At 45.4% G+C, this 26,487-nt stretch overlaps 1 protein-coding gene across 2 annotated transcripts in view; it reads right to left on the reverse strand.

The window, feature by feature from the left end:
• The window catches only part of LOC120915424 (estradiol 17-beta-dehydrogenase 11-like), a 50,457-nt gene extending 24,800 nt beyond the window's left edge, over positions 1–25,657 (reverse strand). For both annotated transcript variants that reach the window (XM_040325924.1, XM_040325917.1), the window contains exons 1-3: positions 25,375–25,657; positions 12,200–12,307; positions 10,100–10,231 (exon numbers count right to left, since the gene is read on the reverse strand). In XM_040325924.1, coding sequence (XP_040181858.1) covers positions 10,100–10,231; positions 12,200–12,307; positions 25,375–25,584 — 450 coding nt within the window. In that variant the 5' untranslated portion in view covers positions 25,585–25,657. The remainder of the gene's footprint in view (positions 1–10,099; positions 10,232–12,199; positions 12,308–25,374) is intronic.
• Between the last annotated feature and the right edge of the window lie 830 nt (positions 25,658–26,487).

Here is a 26,487-nt window from a genome sequence, read left to right on the forward strand (position 1 = left end):
GCCTCTGTGTTGTCTGTCTATGTGTGTATGGCGGCTGGAGCGCTTCTGCGTTCCAGCACGCCTCTGACTTCCTGATTCCCCATCGCTAGTGCCCCGCGCATGCGCTGTATCCACCCTCAGAGCGAGGCTTGGTCACGCATGCGCAGTCCGTTGGTTCCCGCGGAGGCCGCGCAGGCGCAGTGGGATCGCGATCCACTGCGCAGGCGCGTTCGTGGAGGACGCGTGACGTCACCGGCGGGTGATTTAAAATCAGCTGCTCGCCTGTGTTCATTGGGTTTCCCTTCAGGCGAGCAGCTGAGTGTCTGGGTGTCTCCCTTCTGGTTGCCAGGTCAGTGAATGGTTTCTTTGCTTCTGGCTAATATTGATTTTACCATGCTCTGATATTTGACTTATGTTTTATCTGCATTTATTTAATTATATTCAATTGATTTGTCTAAATGAACTCTCTTTTAAATAGTTATATTTATTTATTTATTTATGTTTTAAAAAAAAAAAAGAGCAGTAATGAGCAGAGAATTTCTTCTTAAGGGGACAGCACACTTTTATTTCTTATACTTTTTATTCGGCACCATAGGTTCCTTGTTGGTTCCGAATTGTCACCCACTGTACGCAGGTCCAGAAAAATTATGGACCAGTCACCGTCTACAGGCGGCCAGCCCTCACGCACAAGGTATGTGCAGGAAAGGGATCAGGGCTAGGGGTTGCTAGTCACAATCCATGGGTGTTGACAAATTTTTCCCTAAATGTCTTTCTAGCCCTTCCAATCCAGAGCCGAATGTCGCAGACCTTGCCAGACCGCAACACTCTTCTTCCAAGTCGAGATCCAAACGTAGATCTCCATCTACTTCTTCCCACCGGAGGAGAAGCTCACATTCCTCCTCAAGACACCGCTCCCACCGCCATGATAGTCGCTCTGATCGCAGAGCCTGCTGGGGATGTGACACTCGTGTCCCGGAGGGCAAGTCATTGTGCGACCGATGCTACGCCCATGCGGTCAGGGAAAAAGAGACTGAAGGTCATCGTATCGAGTCTCTGGTGGAACGTGTGGTTCAACGAACTCTAAGAGAGAACATGCCCCACACGCAGATTCAGACCAACACTGACGGGTCTGTTTCTCCAAACTTGGAGATCCTAGAGGATCCAGGTCCTTCCCAGCCTCAAGCCTCCACTCCGGCTTTTCCTGAGGGTGACCTAGAGAGTGATGAAGAAGGCTTAGAATTTGACTTCGCGCAGGTGACGCCACTCGTCAAAGCGATTAAGGAGGCTCTCTTATGGGAGGAACAACCTGCTTCTCCAGCCAAGCAGAAAAAATATTTTAAGCGCTTGGGAAAAGAACGCCCTACGTTCCCGTTTCTGTCTGAACTGAAGGGTATCTTTGAAGAGGAATGGAGCAAGGTGGACAAGAAATCTTCCATGGCTAACAAAGCCTCAAGGCTCTATCCCTTCAAGCAGGAGGAGGTCAAACATTTGGAGAATGTTCCTCTAGTAGATGCGGCAGTAACGAGACTTGCTAAACACGTCACTTTACCTATTGCTGACTCCGTCTCTTTCAAAGATGGCCTGGACAGAAGAATGGACCAGTACCTCAGAAGAATTTATGGCCTAGCGGGCACAGCGTGCAAACCGGCTCTAGCTTTAGCGGCATTATCAAAGGCCATGGAAGCCTGGACGGAAAACGTTGATTCTTTCCTCAAAGGCGTCTCTGAAGAACTAGCCAAGAACTCAGCCACGGCAGAGCTAAAACTGGCGGTCGCATTCCTGGGTGAAGCCTCCGTTGACTTAATCCGCCTGTTAGCTAGGATTATGCTTTCTTCTGTGACCGCGAAACGGGCCCTCTGGCTACGCCCCTGGGTTGCTGACCCATCATCGAAGCAGAACTGGTGCAAGATTCCCTTTGAAGGGTCAACCCTGTTTGGTAACAAGCTGGATGATGCCATCTCCAAAGCCACGGGTGGCAAGTCTGGTTTCCTTCCTCAGGACAAGCGCCAAACAGGAAGAAAAACACCCCAATTTCGGCGATACAGCCCGGATCGCGCTAGGGAAGCTCGCGCTTACAGACCTGGCGGAAACTACAGAAGGAATTGGAGCAGAGGTAGAGGCTCCTACCTCAAACCTACTCCAACTACTCAAGTGTCAACTGGACGTGACAAGGGGAAATCTTTTTGAGACAACGCCCGCCCAAGCGGATCGTGTTGGAGCTCGTCTACTCCTTTATCGGCACGTCTGGGCGGCCTCAATCAAGGACTTTTGGGTCATCAAGACCATGACCTCAGGACACACATGGTCCTTTTCCAGTCCTCCCTGTCCAAAGTTCATCTCCACCCTTCTTCCAGGGTCACTGGAGCAGAGACAGGTCCTTCTAGACTACATTCACCTCCTGAAGATTCAAGGGGCAGTGGTACACGTCCCAAAAGACGAACAGTTTCTTGGGGTGTACTCCCCTCTCTTCTTAGTACAGAAGAAGGTACCTGGCGTCCAGTCATAGACTTAACGTACTTGAACAAATTTATAACACACAAAAAGTTCAAAATGGAAACTTTATCAACCATCCAACAAGCAATACAGCCGGGCGACTGGATGATTTCTGTGGACCTAAAGGATGCCTATTTCCACGTCCCAGTAGCAGCAGAGCTGCACAAGTTCCTCAGGTTCTATGTCAACCAGGAACATCTTCAGTTCGTATGTCTACCCTTCGGCCTAACAACATCCCCACGGGTCTTCACCAAAGTTCTTTTGGCACTGGTAGCTCTCATCAGGCTGAAGAAGATTTGTTTGTATCATTATCTGGACGATCTCCTGGTCCTGTCCCAAGACAAAACCCTTCTCTTGGCACAGAGGGATCAGGTCATCTCGACCTTGTCCGAATTCGGGTGGCTCCTGAACCTGGCAAAAAGCCATCTAGAGCCAACTCAGTGTCTAACCTATCTAGGGGCTCAATTCGACACGGTAAGGAAGACCATCTCTCTACCAGTAGAGAAGATTCCGGTAATTCAGGAGAGGATTTCCCGGGCCTTGAGTACTCGCCATCTAAGAGCTCATCAATGCTTGAAGATCATTGGGACAATGGTATCCACAACACCAATGGTGAAATGGGCGCTATGGAGGCTACGTCCCTTCCAATCCGGCTTTCTCAGGCAGTGGAAATCAGGGAGCATGAGTCAGCGGATCCACATTTCAACGTCAATGAGGGGCAGCCTCTTCTGGTGGCTTCAACCGAAGAATCTGCTGAATTGTCACTCCATCGCTCCAGTTTCTTGGGTCACAGTGACGACAGATGCCAGTGGCTCCGGTTGGGGGGCCCTGTGCGGCACAAGCATGGCGCAAGGCAGGTGGGACGCTCGCCTCCACAATCCAGGCTCGAACACCCTGGAGCTTCGAGCGGCCTGGTGTGCCCTACAGTCCTTTTCACAACTGCTGAAAGGAAGGTCAGTAATACTAAGGATGGACAACACCACAGCAGTATCACATGTCAAGAGACAAGGCGGGACTCGGAGCTCCTCCCTTCTCCAGGAAGTAGAGCCCATTATGAAATGGGCCCAAATGAACCTGGTCAACCTGACGGCTGTTTTCATTCCAGGCATTCAGAACTCCCAAGCGGATTTCCTGTCACGAACTCAGGTGGACGTCAACGAATGGTCTCTCCACGATCAGTCCTTCCGTTGGATCTTGTCCCTGGGAGTCAATCCCCAAGTGGATCTCTTTGCTTCTCCGAACAATGCCAAATTGAAAAAATTCTACACAAGGGGTTACTACAGCCAGGCAATCGGGACAGATGCCCTAACGGATCGGTGGTGGTTTCAGAGGGCGTACGCCTTTCCCCCGATCCCAATAATTCTGAAATTCCTGAAGAGACTTCTTGCGGATGAAGTAGAAATTACAATGGTGGCTCCATACTGGCCGAACAGGCCATGGTTCCCTCTTCTAGTTCAACTGAGTCTTCAGGACCCAATTCTAATACCATGCAGACCAGACCTTCTCTCCCAGGGGACGCTCCTCCATCCCTGTCCGGCTCAAATGAAACTAGCGGTCTGGTTCTTGAAAGGGAAAGGCTAGAATCCCTTGGCTGCGCCTCTCGGGTGATCTCTACCCTTATGAGCTCAAGGAAAGTAAGCACAAATAAAGTGTACGGTAGAATATGGTCTAAGTTTGTGGAATTTTCTTTAACCGCGGGCAGTTCTTTCAAGAACCCAGAAATCCAAAACATCCTAAGCTTTCTTCAATCAGGGCTAGACCTTCCCCTGTCTGTAAGCTCACTAAGAGTTCAAATCTCAGCACTTTCAGCCTTTTCTGGAATTCCTTGGGCAACCCATCCACTAATCAAACAGTTTTTTCGTGGAGCCTCAAGACTGAGACCTCTGAGGAAGCCAAGATTCCCCAAATGGGATCTCCCGTTAGTACTTGACTTTTTGAATGGACTTAGTATGTCGGGACCCTCCCCGTCCTCGTTGAAGAACTTTTCAGCCAAAGTAGCCTTTCTGGTCGCCATCACCTCGGCCAAGAGAGTGTCCGAGATCGGTTTTCTGGGTCACAAGGAGCCATTTCTCACCTTTTTTCCAGACAGAGTGGTTCTGATACCTATGCTGGGCTCCAAACCGAAGGTCTCGTCGGTTTTCCATGAGAATCAGGAAGTAGTTCTCCCTACCTTTAAAAACCCAGATTATGACGAGACTCACCCTCTGGATATGGGCAAGATACTCACTGAATATCTTCAAGTTACATCTACATTCAGACGTTCTGATCACCTGTTCATCCTGCATTCAGGCAAGAACAAAGGGAAAAAGGCATCTTCAAGAACAATCGCATCCTGGATCGTCCAGACGATACAACAGGCTTATTGTGCAAAGGGCTTGGCTCCTCCGCAGGCGGTAACAGCTCACTCCACGAGAGGGATGGCAGCTTCCTGGGCAGCAGCCCGTCATGTGGCGCCAGACGTCATTTGTAGAGCGGCCTCTTGGTCTTCTATAAACACCTTTATGTCCCATTACTGTGTTGAACCTGCAGCACTGTCTTCTGTAAATTTTGGTTTATCAGTCTTGTCGGCTGACGGGACAAATTAAATATATTTCTGTTCAGCATACCCACCCGTGTGTTTGGCTAGTTATTTCCCACACGTAGGCTGCCATGGAGTCAGTCAGGAAAAAGGAAAATTTATTATCATACTTACCGTAATTTTCCTTTCCTGATGGACTCCATGGCAGACGGAGTTCCCACCCTGAAATTATGGAGTCGGGATAGTTACGGAACACTGAGACTATTGGTGAGTTAACTTTTATGGGTATGGGGTCCTATCACATTGGAGAGGAGGCGGGATTAACACACACGTAGGCTGCCATGGAGTCCATCAGGAAAGGAAAATTACGGTAAGTATGATAATACATTTTCCTTTTTTTCAGCATGTCCAAAAAACAAAGTTTTTCCAACTTCATCATTAAAAACAATGTTGCCCACACACCATCGTTTTTGAAAAATGATGAACAAAGCGCGGTGACGTACAACACGTACGACGGCACTCTAAAGGGGAAGTTCTTTTCGCCTTTGGGCTGCTTTAGCTGATTCCCTGTTAGTAAAAGACGATTCACGCTTTTTTGTCTGTTACAGCGTGATGAATGTGCTTACTCCATTATCATTGGTAGTTTTACCAGAACGAGCGCTCCCGTCTCATAACTTGCTTGCATGCGCAGGTTTAAAACGTCGTTTTTGCCCACACACGATCATTTTTTACAACACGAAAAATGACATTTTGGAAAAACGACATGAAAAAATGCAGCATGTTCGAATTTTTTTTTTGTTGTTTTTCAGAAGCTGAAAAACTATGTAAAGCCCACACACGATCATTTTAAATGACGTTTTAAAAAACGTTGTTTTTTTTCATGCCGAAAAATGATCGTGTGTACGCGGCATTAGAGCGGAGACTACAAACCAGGCCTTCTGGATGCAACATCAGTGCCTGACCTCACAAATGTGTTTCCGGAAGAATGGTCAAACATTCTCATAGACACACTCCTGAACCTTGTGAAAAGCCTTCCCAGAAGAGTAGGGTGACCAGACATCCCCAGTTTCAGGGGACAGTCCCCTGATTGAGGACACTGTCCCCGGACCCAGTCTGTTCCTGGTTTTGTCCCCAGATTGGATTTAATAGGGAGCAGGGGCAATTTCAAAGACAGTCAGTGCAGAATTAAAATAAAAAAATTAGAATATCACACCCCCGCTCCGTCGCTCCTACTATCATAAGGGGGGTTGTATTTTTCCCATTATCTGTGCCCCTTTCTGATGATCATGTGCTGGTCGGAGCGTAGGGAATATTTCTTCAGTTTCGGGCGCATGCTCATTCAGCTCCGCTCACATGTTCTTCTGCCTTGGCTCAAATCCTGGCCAGCCATCTGCCTATCTCCTTGCCTTACCTGGTGGAGTGATCTTCCTCTGCTCCCCATCCAGTAGTAGGCGGGGCCCGGAGAGTGAGACTTGAGAGGCTGTGACGCGGGCGGCGACGGGCAGAGAGTCGCTGATTGCCGCCATTACTAGTAAAGAAAAAATATGTCCCCGGATTTCATTTTAAAGATCTGGTCACCTTACAGAAGAGTAGAAGCTGTTATAGCTACAAAGGGTGGGCCAACTCAATATTGAACCCTACAGACTATGACTGGGATGCCATTAAAGTTCACATGTGTGCAAAGGCAGGCATCCCAATACTTTTGGTAATATAAGGCCATATCCACAAAAGAGATACTCCGGCGTAAGCCGTCGTATCTCTGGTTCTAACTTTGGAACTGATCCTCAGAAGCAGTTTTCCTAAGTTAGGCAGAAGATCCGACATCTGTAAGGGACTGTAAGGTGGCGGATGCAGTACCGCATCCGCCACTGGGGGCATTTCGAGTCGAAATGCCTCTTCTAGTATGCAAATTAGCACTTAGGGCGATCCTCAAAGCTTTTGTGCCTAGTTTTTTCGCCGTAAGTGTTAGTTTGCCTGGTGTAAAACTAGGGCTGCTTTTACAAAGTGTAAAGTTAGTCACACCTTGTAAAGGCCCATTCAAGCGACGGCATTTGGTATGCATTCCCGAGGGAGAACTCCACGGCAATTTGTAAAATCCAAACCGGCATGGGTTCCCCCCCAGGAGCATACCAGGCCCTTAGGTCTGTTATGGGTTGTAAGGAGACCCCCCCTCCGCCGACAAATCGACGTAGGGGGTCCCCCTACAATCCATACCAGACCCGTATCCAAAGCACGCTACCCGGCCGGTCAGGAATGGGAGTGGGGACGAGCGAGCGTCCCCCCCCTCCTGAGCCGTGCCAGGCCGCATGCCCTCAACATGGGGGGGTTGGGTGCTCTGGGGCAGGGGGGCGCACTGCGGGCCCCCCCACCCCAGAGCACCCTGTCCCCATGTTGATGAGGACAGGACCTCTTCCCGACAACCCTTGCCGTTGGTTGTCGGGGTATGCGGGCGGGGGCTTATCGGAATCTGGGAGTCCCCTTTAATAAGGGGGCCCCCAGATACCGGCCCCCCACCCTAAGTGAATGGATATGGGGTACATTGTACCCCTATCCATTCACCTGTAGGCAAAAAGTAAAAGTTATTAAACACACAACACAAGGGTTTTTAAAATAATTTATTATTCTGCTCCGGATGCCCCCCCTGTCTTCGTTATTAGCTCAATTACCAGGGGGGGCTTCTTCTTCAACTCTCCGGGGGTCTTCTTCCACTCTCCGGGGGTCTTCTCCGCTCTCCGGGGGGGTTTCTTCTTCCGCTCTCCGGGGGGGGCTTCTCCGGACTCCGGGGGGCTTCTTCCATCTTCTCCCCTCTTCCGCTGTTGACTCGGCGAACCCCGGTTCTTCTGCAGATGTCCGGTGCCTTCTTCTTCAGCGCTGGCTGCCTGCTATGTTTGTGTGTTAGCTCAATTAGTAACAGGCAGCCGGCGCGGTCTTCTGTGACGTCAGGGTCTTCTGTTCTTCTCCCCTCTTCCGATGTTGACTCGTCGCCTGTTGTCGCTGTAATGATGGAAGCGCGCCTTGCATCACATTTATATAGGCATCACCGTCCCATCATGCTCCGGCAGGTACCCACGTGGGTACCTACCGGAGCATGATGGGACGGTGATGCCTATATAGAGAGCGGAGAAGACCCCCGGAGAGTGGAAGAAGACCCCCGGGGAGTGGAAGAAGAAGCCCCCCCTGGTAATTGAGCTAATAACGAAGACAGGGGGGGCATCCGGAGCAGAATAATAAATTATTTTAAAAACCCTTGTGTTGTGTGTTTAATAACTTTTACTTTTTACCTACAGGTGAATGGATAGGGGTACGATGTACCCCATATCCATTCACTTAGGGTGGGGGGCCGGTATCTGGGGGCCCCCTTATTAAAGGGGACTCCCAGATTCCGATAAGCCCCCGCCCGCATACCCCGACAACCAACGGCAAGGGTTGTCGGGAAGAGGTCCTGTCCTCATCAACATGGGGACAGGGTGCTCTGGGGTGGGGGGGCCCGCAGTGCGCCCCCCTGCCCCAGAGCACCCAACCTCCCCATGTTGAGGGCATGCGGCCTGGCACGGCTCAGGAGGGGGGGGGAAGCTCGCTCGTCCCCACTCCCATTCCTGACCGGCCGGGTAGCGTGCTTTGGATACGGGTCTGGTATGGATTGTAGGGGGACCCCCTACGTCGATTTGTCGGCGGAGGGGGGGTCTCCTTACAACCCATAACAGACCTAAGGGCCTGGTATGCTCCTGGGGGGGGGGAACCCATGCCGGTTTTTTCTTTGAAAATTGGCATGGAGTTCTCCCTCTCAGGAATGCATGCTGAGCGACGCTGTCATTTTTTTTTTAAATTATTTGTTTTCCCGGCGCGTCTTTTTTTTCACCCGTCGCAACTTTAGTGTCCCGTCGCAATCCACAAAGCCGCCCGGCGTCAATTACGTTCGCGCGATGCACGTCGGGAAAATTACGTCACACGCATGCGCAGTACGGCCGGCGCGGGAGCGCGCCTCATTTAAATTGTAAACGCCCCCCGGAGAGGAGGACCGGCTTACGACGGCGGCACTTAACTTACACGGCTTGAAATTTTTACGTAAGTGCTTTGTGGATCAGGCACTTAGGTAGAAACTTTAAGTCAGTGTAACTTAACTGCTGAAAGTTAAGTTACGCCGCCTGGCTGAGGATTTGGCCCATACTGTGTATATATATAATATATATATATATATATATATATATATATATATATATATATATATATATATATATATATGTGTGTGCGCGTGTACTTTGTACACTGGTGGTGTGTATATGACATACTCCTGAGTCCTGACTATTGCATTCTAAGTATATTATATACTCCTGAGTCCTGACCCCTGCACTCTTTATGCTACATTATACAACAATTCCTTGTTGCTAAGTATTCACTTACTGTGTTGGTAACGTTTTCTTAAAGGTTTGCTATGTGCAGGAAAGGATATGTAATACAACAGTGTAATTTTTTACAAATGATTCTTGCTTGTGGCACAGTAATTAAAGTGATTGTAAAGGAAAAAAAATAACGTTACACTTACAGCCCTGATCCTCCTCTTCTCAGGTCCCCCATTGGCGCTCTGGGCCCCTCCCTCTTGCCGAGTGCCCCCATAGCAAGCCGCTTGCTGTGGGGGCACTCATGCGTGCTCGCTCCCGAGCCGGCTCGCTGCATCCATAAGACACAGAAAGCGTGGCTCAGCCCCACCCCCAACTCCTGCCTCCCTAGCTGTGATTGACAGCAGTGGGAGCCAATAGCTCCTGCTACTGCATCCAGCCAATCAGAAGGGAGAGACCAGGGAGAGCCTCAGGTCTCGTGCACATCGCTGGATCAAGATCGGGCTTAGGTAAGTATAATGGGGAGGGGGGACTGAAGGGGAAGTTGCACACTGAAAAACCTTTACAACCACTTTAAAGAATATTTCATAGGCACAATGACTGTGGCATGTTACCATGTACACAGCGAGTAGGCTCAAGTTTTAAACCCCTCCCACTGTTGGTGCAATTTTGCCATGCACATAATTCACAGTGGAAGGTGTCATCTAAAAGTTCTCTGGGTGCCTAGGGCTGACTTGCCAAAAAAAAAAAATCATTATCAGTGCACACTCACCCAAAAGTGAGCAAGAATGTTCACTTCAAATATCTTCTCGATCTGTTGATCTTCTAGTGACAGTACATCAGCACAGAAAATAATTCCAGCGTTATTTATAAGAATGTCAACATCTCCCGCTTCTTGTTTTACCTAAGTCAGAAAGTAAACAAGATACCTTTATTTAATTATCACACGTTACACAGCAGGATATGTAAATTGCTTATGAGAAAATAATTCATGCTACCGGGACCATGAACAGAGAATCACTGTAGCTGGTTTCCAGTCTGCACAAAGATCAGGACCACGGTACTACTGAGCTTGTCTGTAATGCCTAAAGCCTCATACACACAATCAGACTTTAAAAAACTTTTCCGGGGATTTTTGTTTGAAGAGCGTTGGCCGTGAACTTGGTATGCATACACACGGCAGGACTTTTTCAGCAAACTTTACCAAAATCACGTGTTTTTTTCAGCTCTTTACCGCCACCCTTTGGTCAACTTCTGTATTGTTGTCTGATCTTTTGCATTGGTTCTGAGCATGCGTGTTTGTACTTTGGACTTAAGTCCAATGGATTTCTGTACACATGGCAGGACTTTGCACCATATGACTTTTGTTGCCAGAAAGTTTTTCTGTTTGCAGAGCGAACTTTTGTCCAATAAAAAACGAAAAAGTTTGTCCGATGGAGCGTACACACGGTCGGATTTTTTGAAAAACCTGGTTATTTCGAAGTTTGTTGTCAAAAAGTCAGATCGTGTGTATGGGCCTTTAGGCTCCATTCACACTAATGCTTTTTTTGATGCGTTTTTAATTTTGCAGAAATGCAGGAAAAATGTTTAACATGGTTTCCTATGGAACATGTTCACATCAATGCTTTTTTGTGCCTCTGCGTTTTTGGAAAGGGTCGGGGACTTTTTTTCCTGCAAAAAGCAGCGTTTTGCATGCAATAGAATTCAATGGACCTGCATCCAAAACGCATTTTGCCGTGATTTTGCCGCGATTTGCATTTTGCGTTTTTTTTAACCTGTTTATAGCTAGTTGTTAAAGGAAATGTAAAAAAATAAAAATTACTGGCAAAAAAAAAAAAAAAAACGCAAAACGCGAAACGCGGTAAAAACGCACGTAAAAACCTCAGCAAACACTGCAAAAAGCATTGCAAAAACGCTCAAAAGCAACATGCATAGGTGTGAATCGAGCCTTAAGGTGCATTTACAGACGCCAAGTTCTTGGGCATTTTTAATTTCATTGGCCAGAATAATAATCGATTTTGGCCACTGAATACTGCCGAATTGCAAAAAAATGGCCTGGTCATTAAGGGGGTAAATTCTGAAGTAGTTAAAGCTTATGGGCCAGATTCACAGATATCTGCGGCGGCGTAACGTATCGTCTTTACGTTGCACCGCCGCAAGTTTTCAGCGCAAATGCCTGATTCACCAAGCACTTGCGTGTAAACTTACGGCGGTGTAACGTAAAGCCGTCCGGCGCAAGCCCGCCTAATTCAAATGGGGCGTGTACCATGCGCATGCTCCGTGTGAAAATTTCCCGACGTGCTTTGCGCGAAATTACAGCGCCCCAACGTTACGTCGTTTTGTATTCCCGGACGTCTTACGCAAAAAAAAAACGATTTGAAATTCGATGCGGGAACGACGGCCATACTTTAACATGGCTGTTCTAAATATAAGCCATGAAAAAGCAGGCTTATGTTTGCGACGGGAAAAAACGACTAGCGACGACGTAAGAGATTGCGACGAACGCGTGGATCGCCGTAATCAGCTAATTTGCATACCCGACCCTGGAAAATGACGCAAACTCCACCCAGGGGCCGCCGGAAAATTACACCTAAGATCCAAAGGCGTACGAAGCCGTACGCCTGTCGGATCTTAGCCAAAAGCCGTCGTATCTTTTTTTGTGAATGTCAAATAAAGATACGACGCTGCAAATTTGAAAGTACGCCGGAGTATCAGCAGATACTCCGACGCTATGTGTGCATAGACACATAGGCAGAGGAGGTTACAGGCAGGAGAACAAAAAATCTTGCCGCCCCTAGAGGCAACTTCAAAAAAATCCAGTGTGCATGAGGCCTTATAAAAAAAAAATCTAATAATAATAATATAATCTCACCTTAGCAGCAGCTGTAGTGATTTCCTCACGTTTGCTGCAATCCACCACATATGTGTAAACCTTGGCTCCAAGCTTTCTGCATTCTGTAGCAGTTTCTTCAATGCCTGTCTGTTGAACACATTAGAAAGACTTTCGTTAGAATTACCGTCCACCCTAAACTGAATACTGTATTCTCTGCAAGAGATTTAAAGTAAACCTGCACCCAGACTATTCACATTAATGTATTTACATATTCTAAATGGGCAGTAACATTTAAAACCAACCTCCATTGACCTCTGTTTGCGAGTGTTGTCTCGCAAAATGAGCAGAATTCAAACCTCTGCTGTGTGCAGTACCGCATTTGGCCAGAGGTGCGGGGGCGCCGGTGACACTTGGAGCCACCTGGAGCCGCTTGGATCCATTTGGAAATACTTGAAAACACTCGGAAATACTCCTTTCCCGAGTGTTTCCGAGCCGTTGAGGGTTTCTGACTTCATCCGAACAATCTCCGAGTATTTCCGAGTCTCTCTGGCGCCCCCCACCTGTGGCCACATGCAGTATTGCATGTGTAGCACCTGGTTACTTTTCAGAACCGGTGCTATTGAAATTTAGAGGGTCAGAGAGTTAAGTAACTCTGACCATGGTTAATTAGTTCAAATTTGGAGCTTCTGTCCCAGCTTGGCTGTGCTGTGGGCTCATGCTGTTGTTCCTGGGGTGCAGTTCCACCCCAGGTCGGCAGGTGGCAGCAGTAGAGTCAAGGACTAGATACTTTTTCCCAGCAGCCTATCAGGAGTAGTCTTCCTCGCTGTGCATGCTGGGGAGGGGTATTTATGGGGCAGACGCCATTTTCCTGGGTCTTCTCCTCATGTGGCGCCCACCTTTAGGGTAGCCATACCACAGCAACCCGGCGAAATGGCCTTCCGGGCCAGGGGTGCGTGTGCAACGCAGAGATCCTGGCTTCGGGACCACGTTGGCCCGGAGAAATTGATCTGCCGCTTGGGACTCAGTAATCGACTGGGTCCCACCTACAGAGATCCTGGGCTGTCCGTCCTGTTGGAGGAAGCTGTACAGTGGAGAGTCTGCCTGAGGAGTACCAAGAGAGGCTGTTGTTCCAATAGTGGCCTGACAATCCATCGGGGACCAGAGGAATCGGACACTGAGAGGCTGAATGTTGGCCGCCTATCAGTCGGTACCCAAAACCTAAACTATCTGAAGGAGATCCAGATGTCAAGTCCAGTCAAGGGGACTTCAGACCACTATTTTCTGCAACCATTGGGAGGGTCTGTGGCAGAGACCTAACCCCAAGTTCGAGTGTTATTCTGGCTGTCAGGCTTGTGAGAGAGGCCTGTCCAGGTGCGCTGTGCCCATTCCGGCTGGAGTGGCGAAGTAAAGTTTGTCATTGGAAGCAGGACTGTTTCCTTTACCTACACCTGAATCTGTTCAACTGTTCAACTGTTTTACCCTGTTGGGTAAATAAAAGCACAAGAAAAAGACACCTGCTGTGGACATTCTATTACTACAACTCTCATCAACTACCCTAGACGGCGGAGTCACAGAGGTAACATGCCACCCAAAACAAACTAGCAGCTCCTCCGGGGGTAGTGCTACACATACAATAGAAGTCAATGCGGAACAAATTATCTTTGTTTCCATTGACTTCTATGGGGAAACTCGCTTTGATATGTGAGTGCTTTGGATTACAAGCATTCTCTTGGAATGGATTATGCTCGTAATCCAAGTTTCCACTGAATCTTGGCAGGCTGCTAACATAAACACTCAGCAGGTGCTTCTAGGTTTTATAAAACGGACTAAAACCTGACTTTAGAGTCTTTGTTGTAATATAGAGAGGGTATAGAAAAGAATCAACCCCCTTCAAAATAATCAAATGTTGTTGCTTTGCAGCCTGAAATGAAGACAGACACAGTTTTGTTGTTTCCAGCTGCATTTACTAGTGCAACTTATAATATCCAAGTGAAAGATCTTTTTACATGACTGGACAACCCCCCTTTGGAAATATCTGTGAGTCTGATTGCTTGGTCCTTGTTTGGAGCCTTTTGCCTGGATCATACCCTCATGGGAAAGCGTATTTGACCCTATCTAACAGAGGTTCTACTCTGTGAGGTGAGCGGCCATTTCTGTCATTGGTGGAGGTCTCTCACTATATTCCACGCTCATCACCCGCATGTTTCTACATTTAGTCACGTTTTGAAGATCACGTGGATGACTTCTTTATGGACTTACTATTAGCGCTGCATTATCTCTTGTATATGACACCCACATGTCAGGAAAAAATAAATATTTTTTTTTAAAACAGAATCACTGAGTTGGAAAAAGGATTGCCCCTTTATGTCAGTATTTTATTTAACAATATTTTACTTTACTTACAGCATTTAGTCTGTTGGGATATGTCTCTACTGACTTTGATAATCTAGGGGCAGATTCACAAAGAGTTACGCCGGCGTATCAGTAGATACGCCGGCGTAACTCGGAATCTAAGCCCGTCGTATGTTTAAGTGTATGCTCAAACTGAGATACACTTAAACCTGCCTAAGATACGACGGCCTGCGCTGTCGTAGCTTAGGGTGCGTTTCCATTGAGTTTGGCGTAGAATATGCAAATGAGTAGATACGCCGATTCACGAACGTACGCTTGCCCGTCGCAGTAAAGATACGCCGTTTCCATAAGAGGTATGCTGGCGTAAACATAAACATCCCCCCTAGGTGGCGTATCCAATGTTAAATAAAAAAAGGGAGTCGCGCTACAAAAATGTGAAAAGACACCAAGGTGTCAATAAGATCAAAAAAATTAATCAGTGAATTATGTGGTCGTATACAAAAAAATCATAACAATATCGATACATCATGATTAGCCATAGTGCAATAAAGACATGAGATAACTGGGCCAAAGGCTTGAACACAGTCCCAAAGTGTAGTGATGAAACAGCAGACAGCAGTGGATCCCAAGGTGCCAGACACATCCGCAACGTAGTGCTCAGTACAGACAGGAGACCTCCACCCACGGGTAACACTGACTCTTACCAAATATCAGATAAAAACCAGCATAAACATAGATATCCACTCTCCACTGCAGACACGAGTTGAATCCTTCATCCAAAAATGAAGCATCAATGGTGTGTATCCCCACTCAGTACCAGCCCGATTCAAAGCTCCAAAACATATGAAGAGACCAAGGAGAGCACATAGCGTGATACTGTATAAAGGTTTTATTAAAAGAACAGCAGATTGCGTACTTACATCAATCCAAAATTAAAACGAGCATATAAAAGACACAGCCGGCCGACCTGTGTAGGAAGCGTGCGCCCAGAATATCCGGGTCCTCACACGTGCAAACGCGGTGACGTCAGAGCGCCTCCTCCCGACGTTTCGTCTCAACAGGGACTTGTTCACGGGGTGTATCCAATGTTAAGTATGGCCATCGTTCCCGCGTCGCAATTTGAAAATTTTACGTCGTTTGCGTAACTCGTCCGTGAATGGGGGTGGACGTCAATTACGTTCACGTCGAAACCAATGACGTCCTTGCGACGTCATTTGGAGCAATGCACACTGGGATATTTTACGGACGGCGCACGTGCAGTTTGTTTGGCGCGGGGACGCGCTTCATTTAAATGAAATGAATTCCGCCGCGTGATTTACGCTACGCCGCCGCAACTTTACAGGCAAGTGCTTTGTGAATAAAGCACTTGCCTGAAAAACTTGCAGCGGCGTAACGTAAATGACATACGTTACGCCAGCAGAAAGATCCGCTGATCTTTCTGAATCTGGCCCCTAGTCTTTGCAATATTTGCCCACTTTTCTTTGCAGAACTGCTCAAGTTTAGAAAAAAATTAATGGTGACCGTTTGGGGACTGCAGTCTTCAAGTCATTCCACAGATTTTCAATATGGTTTAAGTCTGACCAGGCCATGCAAGGACATTCGTCTTTTTCTCCTTCACCTACTGTGTGGTCATTTTTGCTGTGTGCTTTGGGTCATTGTCATGTTGGCAGGTAAACCTTCTTCCCATTGACAACTCTCTGCCAGAGGGCAGCAGATTTTCCTCAAGAATTTTATGAAATTTTGCCCCATTAATTTTTCTTCTATCCTGAAAAGTGCTCCAGTTCCTGCTGCAGGGAAAAAACCCCATAACAAGATATTACCACCTCCATGCTTTACTGTAGTAATGCTTACACCAATCCATGTGTTCTTTTTTTCTATGTGCTACTTTACCAGATATCTGGACATTCTCAGAAATAAGAAATTACCCTGAAGCCTTGTACACACATACGGTGCATGTGTACGAGGCTTTCAGGTTTCTCATCAAGAAAACTGCCCAGAATCTCGAGAAAAATAGAAGAACCTGCTCTCTATTTTCTCGTCGGGATTCTCGGCAGAGAAACCCGAGCGTCGGTATAATTACCTGTTGCTGTGGAAACCCGCGCATTCTCGAAATTACTTTGATGCATGCGCGGTAGCTTCCAAGGGCAGTGTAGGGTGCAGCAAGATGGCGGCGACGGCATCGAATGTGATGACCACATGCTCGTTGTACGCAATGACATCACTGCATTCTTGCCATTCAAAAGAACGCCGGTTCTTTTGAATTGAGTGTGTGTACACTCGGGCGGCAAGAGATTCTTGCCAAGAATCTCATCAGGAAAAACAAAGTTTTTTTCATGATGAGATTCTGGCCCGTGTGTACAGGGCTTGTGTCTTTATGTCAAAAACCTTAACTCCAGGAAGCTTCCATCAGTCTTATTTTGCCTGAGGATACTGGACTCTTTTGGAGTGGTGATGTTTGCACAGTTTCACTCTAGGCCTCTGCAGCTCATGTGTTGACTCCATGGAACAAACTCCCTCAGTCTCTGGATGGGACCCTGTGTCCCAAGGCCAGGATATCCCTAACCTGGTGGTTGATCTGCGCTGGAATTGGGGAACTCCTTTCTCTCACTAACCTTGATGGTTCTCAAAATTTATGCCAGGTTGTTTCACTGGGGAGGTGTCCTATTGATGGAAATGGTCTAAGGTACATATTCATTGAGAGAGTCCACACTTCCCATAAACATGCTCAAACTAAAAGCCATTTGCTGCGGTGGACCAACTAGCTTAAAGGATGACTGATGACAGTTATTTAGACCAGCGATCTCCAAACTGTGGTCCGGGGGCCAGATGTGGCCCATTGCTTGCCTTTATCAGGCCCTTTGGACACTATTCCTCCCACTGATACAAAGCACTATTCCTTCTACAGCATTAATGAAGTATAACTTCTGTCACTGATACCAACAATAGGGCACTATTCCTACCACTGTTCCCAACAATGGGGAACTATTCTTCCTACTGACACCAATGATAGGACACTATTCCTTCCACTGACACCAACTGCAGGACCCTATTCTTTCCAGAGTGGAAATCATTTTGTTCTCTCAAGGTTCTCCATCCAAGTGTGCGTCCCAATTCTATAAAGTTCTCATACAAGTCAGAATGGATTTATCTACTGTACAGGACGCCATGGCTGGGTCCTGGAAGGACGTTATATTTCCCTTCTGTTTGGACTGTGGTGCCTTTAAGGGAATGGAAAGGGTTAACGCACCTGTCTAAGGAAGTAGTTTAAAGCAGACAGGAAGTGCAGGTGAGAGGAGAGGAGTGTAGGAGAGTCCAATGCATGGTGAATGGTGGACAAGGAAAGCTGTGGAAGCTATGAAAAGCTGTGAAAAGCTGTGAAAGGACTTGGCAGTGTCCTGCCTAAAAACCTGCTACTGAAGGACTTACCTGGAAGGACTGTTTAACTGCGATAGCAGTTCTGAGCTGTACAAGTCGGTGAGACTGTTATTTCTTTTGTTTTTGCTGCTGCTAAGCCATTTAAGTTTAAAAAACCTCAGTTTTGATTTAAGAAGCCTGTGTCCTGCGATCAAGCTGGTCCCCCAAACATTACACTACCAATAGAAAACAGATCTACATGAGCAGTTTTCGGAGTACCAAAGAGAGATTTTTTTAACTATATTGCATATTTTCCATGGAGAGGTTGCAGAAAGACAGCAACGTATTGCCATATCCAGTGAGAAGGTTCAGGTATTTAATCATTTTGGTAGAGAAGTGCTTAAATTGATCTAAAAAGATTCAAGGTTCCAAAGTGAAAATCGATCAATGGACTATACTGTTTAATTGTAAAGGCCAATCAGCAAGAGCTATTACAAATGATGCATCGCCCTTTGCCATATTCTCAACACAGCTAAGCCCCATATTCCACTGCAGTAAAAAAAGACATATGCCCCTGTGATGCATTTGCCTATATGTCTCAGTTTAATTCTCCCTGCTTGCCATGTGTGATTCAGTCCTCGGCTAACAGGTTATTGAAGTGCTAATGTCCCCTCACTATTTCTAAAGGTTAATTGATCTATTGTGTTGTGTGAAGGAGATCTGTGTTTAAGTGGCTTGTGTTAATTATTCTGATTGCTCCATTGTGGTAATTATCTCACTATATGCGGGGTCGAGCTGTCTAGTTAATGTATTCAGTACAACTAGTAATCAGCGTCACTGATGTCATTGTCTAAAGAAAATGTGTTTTCAGAATCGGCTCCGTCGTGTCTGCCTAATCATCTGTATGGAAGCCCCAGTGTGAGGGGGCGGAGATTTGTCATTGTAACAGTTTTGGAAATTACATATAAGCTCTGTGTTATAACATTAAACTCTGTCTTGTTCTAGCAGTAAGCCTGGACTCATGTGTGGCTTAATGGGCGATCTCAGGAATATTCCTCCTAGTGGAATATTGGGTGATGTTCTTATGGAAGAAGGGAATCTTTGACGGGGATATCATACCAATACCGTCACAGCCCCTAACCCTACCATTAGACACTGGTTTGAAAGAATAGACCTTATCAGTCTCATGGAAGAAATTACCCATTCAACTTGCAACTCTATTGAACGTTTTTGAAAGGTATGGGCCTGCTACAGCTACCCGGAAATTGTTACAGTTATACATTGATAATTGTGAGTTTAATTTTTTTTATGTGGTCATTTAGGTAATGCCCATCTGTTGTAACTGGGACCAAGGTCCTCAATACTCCCCTAACCCTTTCATATTCTCACTCTTCTACTTTCTGTTACTTCTTTTTAATATATACCCAGACACATATTTGGGGCCTCTATGCCCAAACCAGTATTGACTACTTTAGAGTGTGAGACTCAGAGTAGATGTTAATATAATCAGTTTAAACAACCTGATGCTGGGAATCTCCTGCTATAGTCTGTTTATTAAGGTGTTATATGTTTATTAAGTTTGTCTATCCCATTGTAAGCCTTCTAGGTATGCATTCCCACTGTTAATTGAGTTAATTGAGTCACCTATTGTTTCTGTCTCTTGGCTAATTTGGCTAACTCTTGGAGGTTACTACATGATGGGATTAGTCTCATGACAACTCTACCTCATTACTGTATCTAACCAGTGTGTTATGTTTTGGGTAAATATTTGGTTTTATTGTTCATGTGGTTACTGACCTACTTTTAAAGTGTATTAAAACCTGTAGTTCTGTTCAATAAATGGTCACTCCTTTGGATTTTACCTCAACACCTTGTCTGTGTATAATGCTTGGGGTTAAATGGCTGGTATTAGCTTTTGGTTTGCTGGAAGGATTTGGGGGACAGGAGGAACTGTTTGAAGGGAGCACCCAAGTGGGGTGCCAAGCATTCTGTCACAAAGCCTGTTTGCAAAAAGAAAGTCACTTGCTAAAAAATACTGTAGCTGCTGACACTTACCTGTCCAAGGATCCAGCGCTGTCCTCACCCGATCTGGTTCTTTGGAGGTCTATGGGTCCCCAGTGCCAGCATGTTTAGTGCGAAAAACTGACTATGACTCTTTGCAGCTTCACGGCCAGCTTCCCACTGCGTATTCACGAGCCGCGCTGTGCTGAGTGAATCCTGTGACGTGTCCCAAGAGATTGCAGGCAGGAAAGGGAAGCTGAATTTCCATTCGGATTCCCTGTCAAAACCAGGTAATCTCACCCCCTCCCCAAAAAAAAGTGCCAAAAGTTGAAGAGGAGGGGGGTGGAGGCGGAATAGCCTCTGCACTGCATTCAAAACACACTGCAGTTGCGATCTGCAGCAGGTGTCAATGTTAGGTTAACAACACCCCAAATGCAAGTCACAATTGCAGTGCATTTGTCTGCACCAGATTGCATGGTACAGAAGTAACATGCGATTTGCTTGTTGTGCTTTTATTAAAGAACTGTGTACACTATGTTTGCTGCGGTCTAGTGCGATTCAGCTCAGTCAAAATTAATGGCCTCAAACTGCCATGCATGTGCAGTTTGAGGCAGCGCATTCCTGTGCAATTCCTGTTTGAACCAGCCCTAAATGGACTCTTTTTCCTGATCAAAGGGTTTGTCGGTTTATGTGGTGGCCAATGTGGTGCCTAGATTTAAAAAGAGTTTAAAGTCTTTACCAAGTAACTATAGACCTGTTAGTTTAACTTCTATAGTCAGGAAAATACCGGAGAGTTTAATAATAGACCACATAGATGAGTTCTTGCAAGAGACAGCATAGGTTCATGAAAGACAGAAGTTAAATAAATCAGATTTATTTTTAAAAGGAGGTAAGCAAAACCTTGGACAGAGGGGTGGCTGTGGACGTGGTATATGTGGATTTTACCAAAGCACAGTTCCCCCCACACGACTAATGTGTAAGGTAAAGCCTGCAGGCTTGGAAAGACTGTATTTAGAGAGTAGTGCAAACGCTTTTGTGTGACTTCACCTATAGGTAGTGGAAATATCTCCTAAACTAGCGCAATTTAGGAGATGTTTCACTTGTAATGAGCCAATGTCATCATCGGCGCATTCGCTGTGAAGAAACGGACCTCTGTGCCGTTTCTTCCCCAGTGCGTGCCATGACTGATGACTCTGGCTCATGCGTTACTTCCTCTTTAAGGATTCATACTCTGAATGGTCTAAGATTATTAGTGGTGTACCCCAAGGTTCAGTGTGGGGACCCTTACTTTTTAATACAGTCATGACCAAAATTATTGGCAGAAAATCAAGTATTTCTTACAGAAAAGTATTGCAGTAACACATGTTTTGCTATACACATGTTTATTCCCTTTGTGCGTATTGGAAAAAAACAAAAAAGGGAGGAAAAAAAGCAAATTGCACATAATATCACACAAAACTCCAAAAATGGTCTGGTCAAAATTCTTGGCACCCTTTCAAAATTGTGGATAAATAAGATTGTTTCAAGCATGTGATGCTCCTTTAAACTCACCTGGGGCAAGTAACGGGTGTGGGCAATATAAAAATTAGGGCTGGGGAAATGAAAGATTAATTCCTTGATTAATCTTTTATTTTTTTGATCGATCAAAATTCTTGATGTCACCGGACAGCCTGGACAGTGAGACTTACCCTGCTAGATGCAAGCAAACTGCACCCATTGGATTGAGGTACCTTTGCACCTGTGAAGCAGGAGGCTCCATCAGGGGAAGGGGGCAAAAATAACCATCGTTTTCCTGTCCTAAGCAGTTTTGTGCAGACAATTCTTTTTGTATCTGCAACATCTGTTCCATGCGAAAGACTGTTCAGTTCTTCAGGGTATATTGTCAATAAAATGCGATCACGTCTGCTTCCAGAAAATGTAAACACTCTGGTATGTCTGCGTGACTGGCTAAAGTGATGCCTACTTGTCTAGTATAAAGTGACTGACAGTCAATATACTAGATATGTTTTATAATTAAAGTTAAACTAACTTGCTATGTTTTTCTTAAAGTTTAATAAGAAAAAAATTCTTATGTCAGTGCTACAGTTTGAATTTAAAACGTATTTGTGTGAACTGTGAAGTTAAGTTATGGATTGTGGAAACTAACTAGTGTCGGGTGATTGTATATAGTGTATACCACATTTACCACTGACTAATGCAGAGTTGCAATGCAAGGAGATCAGCTAAAAGTAGTTGGATCTGTATGTGTGTTATAATTAATCGAAATTAGTCGATTAATCGATTAAAAAAAAAATCGATTAATCGAATTTTAATCAGTAACAGCCCTAATAAAAATCACACCTGAAAGCAGATCAAATAAAAAGGAGATAAATCCACTTAAGCCCTGTACAAACGATTGGTCCATCCAATGAAAACGGTCTGATGGATCGTTTTCATTGGTTAACCGATGAAGCTGACTGATGGTCAGTCGTGCCTACACACCATCGGTTAAAAAAACGATCGTGTCAGAACGCAGTGACGTAAAACACAATGACGTGCTGAAAGAAACGAAGTTCAGTGCTTCCAAGCATGCGTCGACTTGATTCTGAGAATGCGTGGATTTTTAACCGATGGACGTGCCTACAAACGATCGTTTTTTTTCTATCGATTAGGTATCCATCGGTTAAATTTAAAACAAGATTGCTTTTTTTTAACCTATGGATAATTAACCGATGGGGCCCACACACTATCGGTTTGGTCCGATGAAAATGGTCCATCAGACCATTCTCATCGGTTTGACCTATCGTGTGTACGCGGCATTAGTCTTTGCATTGTGTGTCTATATCCAGAGATCTAGATTTGCCTTTGTCCACAGTGTGCAACATTATCAAGAAGTTTGCAACCCATGGCACTGTAGCTAATCTCTCTGGGTGTGGACGGAAGAGAAAAATTGATGAAAGGTTGCAACGCAGGATAGTCCGGATGGTGGATAAGCAGCCCCAAACAAGTTCCAAAGAAATTCAAGCTGTCCTGCAGGCTCAGGGAGCATCAGTGTCAGCGCAAACTATCCGTCAACATTTAAATGAAATTAAATGCTATGGCAGGAGACCCAGGAGGACCCCACTGCTGACAGAGACATAAAAAAGCAAGACTACAGTTTGACAAAATGTAGTTGAGTAAGCCAAAATCCTTCTGGGAAAACGTCTTGTGGACAGATGAGACCAAGATAGAGCTTTTTGATAAAGCACATCATTCTACGGTTTACCGAAAACGGAATGAGGATTACAAAGAAAAGAACACAGTACCTACAGTGAAATATGGTGGAGGATTAATGATGTTTTGGGGTTGTTTTGCTGCCTCTGGCACTGGGTGCCTTGAATGTGTTGAATGTGTGCAAGGCATCATGAAATCTGAGGATTACGAAAGGTTTTTGGGTCGCACTGTAGAGCCCAGTGTCAGAAAGCTGGGTTTGCATCCAAGACCAGCAGAACAGTGAACCCAAACATATGCCAAAAAGCACCCAGAAATGGATGGTAACAAAGCACTGGAGAGTGGCCAGCAATGAGTCCAGATCTAAATCCCATTGAACACCTGTGGAGAGATCTTAACATTGCTGTTGGGAAAAGGCACCCTTCCAATAAGAGAGACCTGGAGCAGTGTGCAAAGGAAGAGTGGTCCAAAATTCCGGGTGAGAGGTGTAAGAAGCTTATTGATGGTTATAGGAAGCGACTGATTTCAGTATTTTTTTCCAAAGGATGTGCAACCAAATATTAAGTTAAGGGTGGCAAGAATTTTGAGCAGCCCATTTTTGGAGTTTTGTGTGACATTATGTCCGATTTTCTTTTTTCCTCCCTTTTTTTGTTTTGTTCCAATACACACAAAGGGAATAAACATGTGTATAGCAAAACATCTGTTACTGCAATACTTTTCTGTGAGAAATACTTGATTTTCTAGAAACATTTCTGGGGTGCTGACAATTTCGGCCATGACTGTATATTTACAAATGATAAAAGGTCTGGGATTAAAAGTACCATTTCAGTGTTTGCTGATGACACCAAGCTATGCAGTGGAACAACTTCCTTACAGGATGTCTCCAACTTACAAGCCAACCTCAATGCTCTGTTTAATTGGGCAACTATGTGGCGACTGAGGTGTAATGTTGATAAATGTAAAGTTATGCACTTGGGGCTAAGAATGCATGCATCATACATACTAGGGGGGGATACAACTGGGGAAATCAATGGTGGAGAAGGATCTGGGGGGTTTTAGTAGATCATAATGCAATGCCGAGCTGCGGTTTCCAAAGTGAGCAAAATCCTTTCTTGTATTAAGAGATGTAAGGACTCCAGAGAGAGAGATATCATTCTGCCCCTGTACAAATTATTAGTAAGACCTCATCTGGAATATGCAGTTCAGTTTTGGGCACCAGTTCTCAAAAGGATATCGGGGGAACTGGAGAAAGTGCAGAGAAGGGCAACCAAACTGATAAGAGGCATGGAGGAGCTCAGCTATGAGGGAAGATTGGAGGAACTGAATTTATTTTCTTTTGATAAAAGGAGATTAAGTGGGGATATGATCAACATGTATAATAAATACCTAAGTGGTCCATATAGGGAACTTGGTGTTGAGTTATTCACTTTAAGGCCATCATAGAGGACAAGGGGACACTCTTTACGTCTGGAGGAAAAGAGATTTAATCTCCAAATACAGAAAGGTTTCTTCACAGTAAGAGCTGTGAAAATGTGGAATAGACTCCCTCAGAAGCTGGTTCTGGCTATTGCCTCTCGGGGGATCAGGGAGGAATTCTTTTCCCCTGCTGGAGAAAATTGGATCATGCTTTGCTGTGTTTTTTTTTGCCTTCCTCTGGATCAACTGTGGGTATAGGAGTGTGTATATGGGATTGTATGTTTTTTTCCCCCTTTTTTTGGTTGTATTAGATAGACTTGTGTCTTTTTCCAACATCACAAACTATGTTACTATGATACCCGTCTGTCTACCCTGTAATTTGGATCACTTTCTGTAAACAACCTGGTCCTCTCTATAAAACAGATGAATACAAAAATGGCTTTTGATTGTTATGGATGACTTCTCTTAAAATTGAATAAGGCTATGTAGACAATATAAAATACTTGAAAAAGCAGTGTTTTAAATTATGTAACCAGGAATTGCATTACTTGTAGTCTTTTAATATTGCACCTTCTAGGACAGCATAATACTAGTGCATTTTTAACAATTAAGCTCAACTGTCTAACAGGGGTCTCAAATTGGTGGCCCTCCAGCTGTTGCTAAACTACAAGTCCCACAAGGCTTTGCAAGGCTGACAGTTACAAGCATAACTCCCACTGGCAGAGGCATGATGGGACCTGTAGTTTTGCAACAGCTAAATGGCCACCAGTTTGAGACCTTTGATAGGAGACCCAAAAAGACTGTATCCCTAGTACATGCTAAAGGAAAATGCATTGGTGAAGGTTTTTATTTATTGCTGCCTGTGTTATAAGCTGAGTAGAGAAATATGATCTTCATCTTACCTTATTGATATCCCACAATACTAGCACAGACTGAAGTTCAGCAAACTCCTTGGCTGTATTTCTTCCTATGCCATGCCCTGCACCTGTGATCAGCACAATTTCTCCATTCACAGACTTCCTTTTCACTGGAATAAATAACTTCACAAAGGACTCTAAGTAGGAGTAGAGGATAGTAAGCAGCAGCAGGAGGATTTCTACAATCACATACATTGTGGCTCATGCAGGAAATGTTTGCCACTGAACTAGGAAGAGAACTTGTAGCTTGGAGTGACTCACTGCTCAAAGTCAAGCCCGTCTGTTAACTCATACGTCGCCTTCACCATACATCTTCTTGTCATCTTAATAAGTTACCGCTGTTATGGATTTTTGCTGTATCTTTTAAAAATAACCATTGCCAAATGTGCTTTATTTTTAAATTGATGTATTTCTCTTAAATGATAAAATTGTGAAAATAAAAAAATAAAGACCCTAATGCATTATTAGGTAGATTCAGGTACAATGGATTAACTTTAGGGCGGCGTAGCCTAGCCTGTTTAGGCTACACCGCCGTAAATTAGCTAGGCTAGTAGTGATTCTCAATCTACTTACCTGCTAATATACGGCGGCGTAGCCTAAAACGAGCAGGCGTAAGGGCGCCTAATTCAAATTGGTTGGAGGGGGGCGTGTTGTATGGAAATGAGGCTTGACCTCACGTTTTCTTACGTTTTTTGCTACTGCGCATGCGCCGGGCGCCTACATTTCCCAGTGCGCATTGCTGCTAAGTACGCCGTACGGGCCTATTGATTTCGACGTGGACGTAAACGACGTAACTCCCGATTCGCGGACGACTTACGCAAACAACGTAAAAAATTCGAACCTCGCGGCGGGAACGGTGGCCATACTTTAACATTGTTATTCCACTTCATAGGTGGAATAACTTTAGGCCGCCTAAGGCCTTACGGAAACGACGTAATTCGACTGCGGCGGCCGCGCGTACGTTCGTGAATCGGCGTACAAGCTCATTTACATAATCTACGCCGGCCGCAATGGAAGCGCCATCTAGCGGCCATCAGAAACATTGCAATCTAAGATAGGACGGCGCAAGCCGTCGTATCTTAGATATGTTTAAGTGTA

This window comes from Rana temporaria, chromosome 1 (genome assembly GCF_905171775.1).
Source record: "Rana temporaria chromosome 1, aRanTem1.1, whole genome shotgun sequence".
Lineage (NCBI taxonomy): Eukaryota > Metazoa > Chordata > Amphibia > Anura > Ranidae > Rana > Rana temporaria.